The sequence below is a fragment of the Anopheles darlingi genome, chromosome 2 (assembly GCF_943734745.1).
Source record: "Anopheles darlingi chromosome 2, idAnoDarlMG_H_01, whole genome shotgun sequence".
Classification (NCBI taxonomy): Eukaryota; Metazoa; Arthropoda; class Insecta; order Diptera; family Culicidae; genus Anopheles; species Anopheles darlingi.
Genome location: NC_064874.1, coordinates 81,540,473 through 81,548,107, shown reverse-complemented (window position 1 = coordinate 81,548,107; position 7,635 = coordinate 81,540,473). Strand labels below are relative to the sequence as shown.

The 7,635-nt window shown below is 52.4% G+C and overlaps 1 protein-coding gene across 1 annotated transcript; it reads left to right on the top strand.

Annotated features, from left to right (window-relative positions):
• Positions 1–4,005: 4,005 nt before the first annotated feature.
• LOC125949834 (transcription factor SOX-1) lies at positions 4,006–6,858 on the top strand. Its single transcript, XM_049677246.1, has one exon. The coding sequence runs from the start codon at positions 5,018–5,020 to the stop codon at positions 6,839–6,841; it is 1,824 nt and encodes a 607-aa protein (XP_049533203.1). The 5' UTR covers positions 4,006–5,017; the 3' UTR covers positions 6,842–6,858.
• Positions 6,859–7,635: the final 777 nt, after the last annotated feature.

Sequence of the window (7,635 nt, the reverse complement as noted above, 5' to 3'; positions counted from 1 at the left end):
GTTTAGTTGACGCGCTACAAGTAAACGTATGTTCTCGTTGAAAATCACTTACTGCTTTATTTAAATGCTTTACATTATTATGCATACGATTTCGTAGAATGATTTGCACCAATTTTTGTTTAAAGCATCAGCTCAACACTTTTTGGAGTCATCTAACTCACTTTGCACCTTCACACGCTTGTGTTGTATTTGCATCAAATCGAATGAATAAGCGTGAAATTTGTGTTTACCTTTTGAGCACACAAAACGAAACCCTACAGCAATAGGTTAACATAGTGCTGACTTCCGATTACTTCCAATCGCTTCCTTCTCTTTATCTCTACCCCTCTGTCTGCCTGTGGGCCATTGCTAACACACACTCCAGGGACCTTACATTACCGCTACATAACACCTATTCTCTTTCGACTTATTACACACCTTCTCGAGAAGGCTCACCCTCTAGGACGAGTGGAAACAGAAAGGTGACACAGTGCTACAGGAGGACCCGGACAGAGTGTCTGCACAGGATTGCGATGTTCATCCACGAGTGCTGTGTGTATGTGTGATTTGCACAACCCCTCGCCTCGGATTGTTACACACAGAGTGATCGACACAATGGGACGTGAGGAGAGCAGAGGAGAAAAAGTATTTCAAGTGCTTCATTGAACGTTGTTTGTAGTGCTGCCTGCTTGCTTGCTTGCTTGCTTGAATGCTCTTGTAGCATGATGTTCTCGAGCCACGGGATCATCGTGCCTGGGGTACTGCGTTAGGGACCCTTCGCGCATGGCCTCTAGGGTGCTCTGTATGTGCAGCAAACGTTAGAAGAGGGGTGCATGTCCTAGGTAAGGACTAGCACTGTACCTCGATTGCCAATAAGTATGCCATGACACACCGTTGTGTGTCCTGCTGCTGTAGCAGTATACGTTCTAGCGCCTGAGCAACCAACAGAGAGAGAGAGAGAGAGCGACAGAATGACAGAAAAAGGGAGAAGAAATGACCCACAGCAAAACGAAATCATTTGCATAGTTGGCAGTGAAATGTGTATGCTGCCTATTCACCGAATCTCATGCTCAACACTGTACCCAACATATCAAATGGGCAGAGAGTGTCCTTGGTCCTCGCTTTTCGGTACCAAGTTCCAGAGAGAAGTAACAGTTTAATGACAGTTTTGGTTTCGTTTGTTTTAGACTAGTAGACGACTGTTGGATGTCGGCCGGTTCTCCAGGGTTCGCCGCAGATGAGTATTACCGCCCCAAAAACGTGGAGCGAAATCCCCAAATCATCGTGAGCGTGCTGGTAAACACACACAGACGTACCGCAACAGACAATGGGCACCGGGGATCCGAGGAAGAAGCATCATTTAAGCGTTCGACAATGATAATGGTGCATAGGATGGAGGGCGCGTTTGGTAAAGGACCAGGGTCAGGGCACTAGCGCGAATGGACAAGATGATGATGTGGATGTGGATGGTTGGTTGGTGTTGTGCTGGCAGTAAAGCTTGTTGTTGTTGTTGTTGTTGTTGTTAGTACTCGAGTCGGCCTCGAGTGTTTCAACCTTTTATTCCCCCTGGGTTTTTTTAAGGTCATCGTCATGTGGAAGTGTTTGTTTGATGCGACGGTGTGCAAGCCTGGTGCTCTGTTCTTTCCCTCGCCATCTCTCTATCTCGCTCAGTGTGGATGTTGCCAAAAGCACACCAGCTTTATGGTGCTCATTATTTGGGCAAACAGGATTAACACGATCAGCTGCAGCCGTGCCAGTCTTGTTGCATAAGAGCTGTTCTACTGTTGCTGCTGCTGCTGCTGGTTGGTGACGTTTGTTGTTTGATTGCTGGAACTGTACGTTATACGTGTGCCCCCTGTCTCGCTCGCGTCGGTATGGCCCGTGCCACCATACGATTGCTTCCTATTGTATTGATTCCGGGGCTTCTATCGCACAACGACGGTGCGCGGCACTGTATTGGTGGTGATGATGATGATGATGCCGTCGTCCTTTGTTTGGCACTTGTTGAGCCACACAATCAATGAGCACGAGCGAGCGAGAAAAGAGAGAGAGTGAGAGAAAGAGTGCTAGGGGATTTGTAAGGTCACACAGTGATGCATTTCTAGCAATTGTTGTTGGAAGCCATTTTTTATGCTCTCTCCCAAAATTAGCATATCAGGGTGCCCAACATTGGCGCGTGGCGCTCAACCGAATGGGCAAAAAAGGGAAGAAGGAAAATGTCTCCACGTGATAGAGCACCTTGGGCGCGCTGCGTACTAGATTGGAATCCAAAGAACATCAAAAGAATGGTGCGTTACCATTCACTTGGCTTCCTTTTTCTATTTCCGCACATCCGGTAGTACCCCCGAAGAAGAGACAGGTGGAAGGGGGGAGGCCCAAAATGGGGTGTTCTATTTGGGTTGCCGAAAGCCGAAAGCGACCGAAAGCGTGAAAGTGATTTCGAAGATGAAAATTCCAGGATGCCATCCGTCGCACACAGTAGTGTGTACGTTTGCTGTGTCCTCCTTGCTGATTCACCTGATTTCTGCTGTGGTGTGCTAGTATGCTGAGGGCTTTTCTTCTGCTCTCCACCGAAGCCAAACGAAGCATGAAGCAGATGGAGGGAAAGAACACGGATGGGAATCGATCGAAGAAGGAGGACATCCGCGTGCCGTTTGCTATTATTGATATTATTGCTGTTATTACTATTATTATCCCCATCAACGTACTCTCCTTCCTCCGTACGTCCCGTGGTCGCGTGGAATGGCGCCCAAGATGGAGGAAGAATGTTTTTGTCGCAATAAGTAGATTGATTTCTCTTTTCCCGCTCCGAATCTTCAATAATAAAAAAAAGCATGGAGAAAGGACTACGTGCAGAAGGATGATGTGCGTCTCGTCTAACCACCCACCTTCACCCACCACCAGAAACCTATCATCAACATATTTTCGGGAGTGTCAGAATTTTTCCTCCGGAATGGCACTCCAGAAACCTCTCCGTGGTGCTGCTGGAACTGGAACCGATTTGGCGCGATCGATCCACAGACGGTGTCGTACGGTGCGTAGAGCAGAGCGGAGGCGGGGATGTCTGTTTGAAGCGAGATTTGAACGTCAGCATGTCAGAATATTGTACGCACGACGACGCCTGTGTGTGTGTCAGGCATCTTGACAAATGATGATGCTGAACCGGCTTATGGTGGCGATTGCTGCAGAGGGAGAGAGAGGAAAGGGTTATTTTATAGCAAAATCAAATTAATTTCGAAACATCAGCCTCGCTTGAGAATGTGGTAGAGACACTGAGAACGCTTGTGTGAGTGCGCTACGATCGATCCGAGGGACGGAGAGGTATCCTTTCACCACGCATCCTTTGCCACAGCGCGAAGTCCCGTGGATTTGAAGCCAAGAGTCTCGTTTTTTATAGCAAGTAAACGTGGCAACGTGGCAACAAGAGCGTGATGCTGCTCGCATCATAACCACGCCCCTCCAGTGCTTGCTGGGATAGAGAAAAATGAAAGAAAAATCGCTATGTGTTCGTGCGTGCGATGTGCGCGATGCTGCGTCTCAGCAGCCAGCGTGTCTAGCATGGCACAGCGCTATCTCTCACTGTCTGGTACGATGAAGCAAAAGAGCAAGAAGATCCACCAACTCTCGTGGTTCTCTGCCACGGAATGCGAATCTGCGGCGCATACCCCTTGTCACCAGCGGTGGTGGGACAAGGATGCCATGATCTCGCCCGTTATGCTGCGTACGGGTCTCTCGTTCGCTCCATTGTATGTCGGATGTCTCTCGGTGTGTGATTGGTGCTCGTTCGTGGGTTGTCAGCATGGATCGGTGGAAGAGCGAGGGGTACGCCATGCGTGGCATAAGCCGCATCATGTGCTCTCGCTCGCTCGCTCCTGGAGCACTGAAGGGGACACACGCACACCAGCACCGGTGGCGACGCGACGACACGGATACGACGGCGCTACCCAACCGAGAGGGTCGAGATTTGTAGGGGTTCGGTGCCAGGTTCGGTCCGGCCGTGTGCTCAAAGTTCAACGGAAAGGTGCTCAGCTCGCATGTGTTTCGTAATTCCGCATCGCGTGCACCGTGGGTTGTCGTCGTCGTCGTTCTCGTTGACGTTATCGCCGTGGTGTGGTGTACCGTGTTCGGTTTTTAGGAAAAAGGGGTCGCATTGGATAGGCTAGTGACCGCAGCATATTTAGGACCCCCAGGCTCACTGTTTTCGTGCTAATTTAACCGTTCCAGCACGTGGTGATACGCAATCGATCGAGTGTTCATCGACGATTCTTGTTCTCGTGCGACCATAGCCATCTGTGTGTTCAGGTCTCGAGACTAGCCTGCTCCGTTTGCAGGCACACAGGAGCTTCAGGTGTGTGTCCGTTTGTGTTTGTGGATGCGTGTGCGTGTTGAAGGTTCTATCAGGAGTCTAAAGTGTTCCCTGTCGTAAACTAAAGCAGCAAACTGCCTCTTGTGGTTCCGTTATCATGCTTCCCGGTGGTGCAAGAGGGAGCGATCGATGATAGCTTGTCTGTGTGCGTGTGTGCGGTTTGTGAAAAAACGAATGATCCTTCTGCTCCTTGAGTGCAGAGTAAAGCGATCATCTTGATCGTGCTCGATCGGTGTGCCAAATTTGATCAATTATTATCTCGAGCGCAGAGCCAGAGGTCGATGTGTATGAGAAAGGTCTGGTCTCGTAGTTTATGTGGCAAATGAGTTGTACTCCTCCTTCGCTTTGTATCGTGTCTGTGCGTCGTCGTGTGTGTTTATATGTATTGCTGTTGTTGCGTGTGTTGATCGTGTGAAGCAATAACGAGTTACAATAAAATTTCCCAAACTGTTCGCCCACAGACAGAGTGGTGCTGGTGGTGGTTACACGTTTGAGCCAACGGGCGGCAGCGGCATCGTTCCCTTGGCCGCAGCGACCGCAACTGTGATCGAAAGCAGCAGCAGCAGTAGCCGTAACTACGTTGGCATTGCTGGTGACAGTAGCGAAGGTGGTGGCCACTTCGAGTACTTGTTCGCCGACAACAACACTAGCGGCAGGGACAACACCACCACCATGTTGACCATGGAGTCCGACATGAAGGGGGGAGGCATTCTGCATGCCACGATGCCCCCGCACCATCCATCTTCGCTGCATGGCCACACGACCTCACCGTACGGGGCGCTCGGTTCCCTCAGCATGATGAACATAGGACAATCACAGTTTTCATCGCACCAAACCGGCAGCCAGCAGCATCACCTACTCGGTGGCAACACCGGAACCGGTGGCCATCAGCAGCAACAGCAGCAGCAACAACAGCAGCAGCAACAGCAACACCACCTGTCCCATACCCTCAACAGTAGCAATAGCAGCAGCAATGCGAACAACAGCAGCGGCTACGGTCTTGATAGTAGCCCCCTGCAGCAATCCGTCTCGGGGCTTAGTCCGACCGGTGGAATGGGCCACTCGCAGCACAACTCACCAACCGGTGGCCTATCGGGTGCGGGACAACATCACATTACGGCTAGCGGGGGGCATCATCACCATCACCATCACGGTGGTGGTGGCGGCGGAGGGTTGTTGGGTGTCAACCACAACAACAACAACACGAGCAAAGCGGCCCAACAGAATGCCGATCGAGTGAAGCGACCGATGAATGCGTTCATGGTGTGGTCCCGTGGCCAGCGCCGGAAGATGGCCTCAGACAATCCGAAGATGCACAACTCGGAGATCTCGAAACGTCTCGGTGCTCAGTGGAAGGACCTTTCGGAGACGGAGAAGCGTCCGTTCATCGATGAGGCGAAGCGATTGCGTGCGGTTCACATGAAGGAACATCCGGACTACAAATATCGGCCACGCCGTAAGACGAAGACACTGACGAAGACGAAGGAAAAGTATCCTCTTGGTGTAGGATCCCTGCTTGGTGCTGGTGCTGGTGGCGGTGGCGGTGCCGGAAATGGAGTTGGTGGTCAAGGAGTGGACGGTAGCGGAGGTGGAATGCTGCGTACCGGATCGTCTACGACGTTGGCCGCACAGCAGGCGGCAGCAGCCGCAGCCGCTGCAGCAGCAGCGGCCGCCAACCGTGATATGTACCACCAGATGCCTCCGAACGGTTACATGCCAAACGGGTACACGATGATGCATCATGATCCGTCCTCGGCCGCGGCCTATCAATCCCAGCAACACTACATGAGCAATTACCATCATCACCATCGGTACGATATGGGACAGATGGCGGCGGCCGCGGCCGTCTCCGGTACGGGATCACTCAACAGCTACATGAACGCTACCGGATACGGTAGTATGTACGGTGGAAGTGGCGGCGGTGGTGGTGGGACGGTAGCCGGTGGTCAAACGTCACCGTACGGTGGCAGTGTCGGAGGAGGTCTACAGCAACCGGGATCCCCGTACAGTACGACAATCCAGCAGCAACCCGGCTCACCGTACGGTCTTAACCATCAGCCCGGAAGTGCACTGTCCTGCCAAAGCCACAGTCCCAGCGATTCGAGCGTCAAATCGGAACCCGTCTCACCGAGCCCGATCGCAACGGCCACAAACAACAACATCATGAGCTCGATGAAACGCGAATACGTCGGCAGCGGCGTCGTCGGTCACCAATCGCAGTCGGCGGCGACCGATCTTAGCCATCTCATCAACATGTACCACGTGCCCGATATGCAGCAAACGGCTGGCGATCTGCAGCAGCATCATCGTAATCAGCTGATGCAGCACTATCATCAGCAGCAGCACAATGCGAGTGTATCGCCTGATCTGCAAGCACAGCATCAACATCTACACCAGCAGCACCAGCAGCAGCAGCATCAGCACCAACAGCAGCAGCAGCAACAGCAACAACAGCAGCAGGTCCTGCGAACAATGGCACCCATTTCACACATGTGAGATTTGGCTACAACGGCCACCGACCTCTTGGTACACCAGCAACAACAGCACCAGCAGCAGCAGCAGCAGCAGCAGCAGTCGCATCATCATCAGCATCTTCTCCATCAGCAACATCACTATCAGCAACAACAGTCGAAGCTGCCTGCATCATCCACCTCACCAGTCCTATCGTCCACCTCACCGCCAGCACTGAAGCGTGCCTCTTCCGCGATCGGTCCCACTACGGCCTCGACGCCACCGAACAGAAGCACTAGTAATAGTAGTGCGGCAGTCGTATCATCGGCCGCTACCGCGATCGATTGTAGTGCCTCACCGGGTGCGCCTTCCTCATCCGGAATCGCTACCGGTGTGACCTCCCAGATGATCTTCCAAAGTCATTTGCAGCACTCGCTCGATCGTCTGCCACCGCTATCGACATCGTCATCGCCGATTTCCTCGGCCTCTTATCGACTACCGCCCGGAAACGGTAATGCTGGGGGGTCGATCTTATTGCCCGGAGCACAGGACAACAGTGCGATGGCGGCGGCAGCAGCAGCAGCGACGGTATCACATCATGCTGCCGCAGCGGCGCTCCTGGGTAATGCAAGTGGTTTTGGGTTTTCACTCGCCAATGACGATGCTGGCGGCACGATCACCAGCAGCAGCACCGCTGGACCAGTGGATGATCCGTTGGAGGAACAACATCCGAAGCATCCGTTCCATCCCGGTGCGGGGCTTCATGTGGCCTCTCCGCATCATCACCATCATCATCTGTACCATTACCATCATCATCACGATTACCTACTCGGTGGTGG

Coding starts and splice junctions, on each gene's coding strand:
- LOC125949834 (XM_049677246.1), top strand. CDS start 5,018: ATGTTGACCATGGAGTCCGACATGAAGGGGGGAGGCATTCTGCATGCC.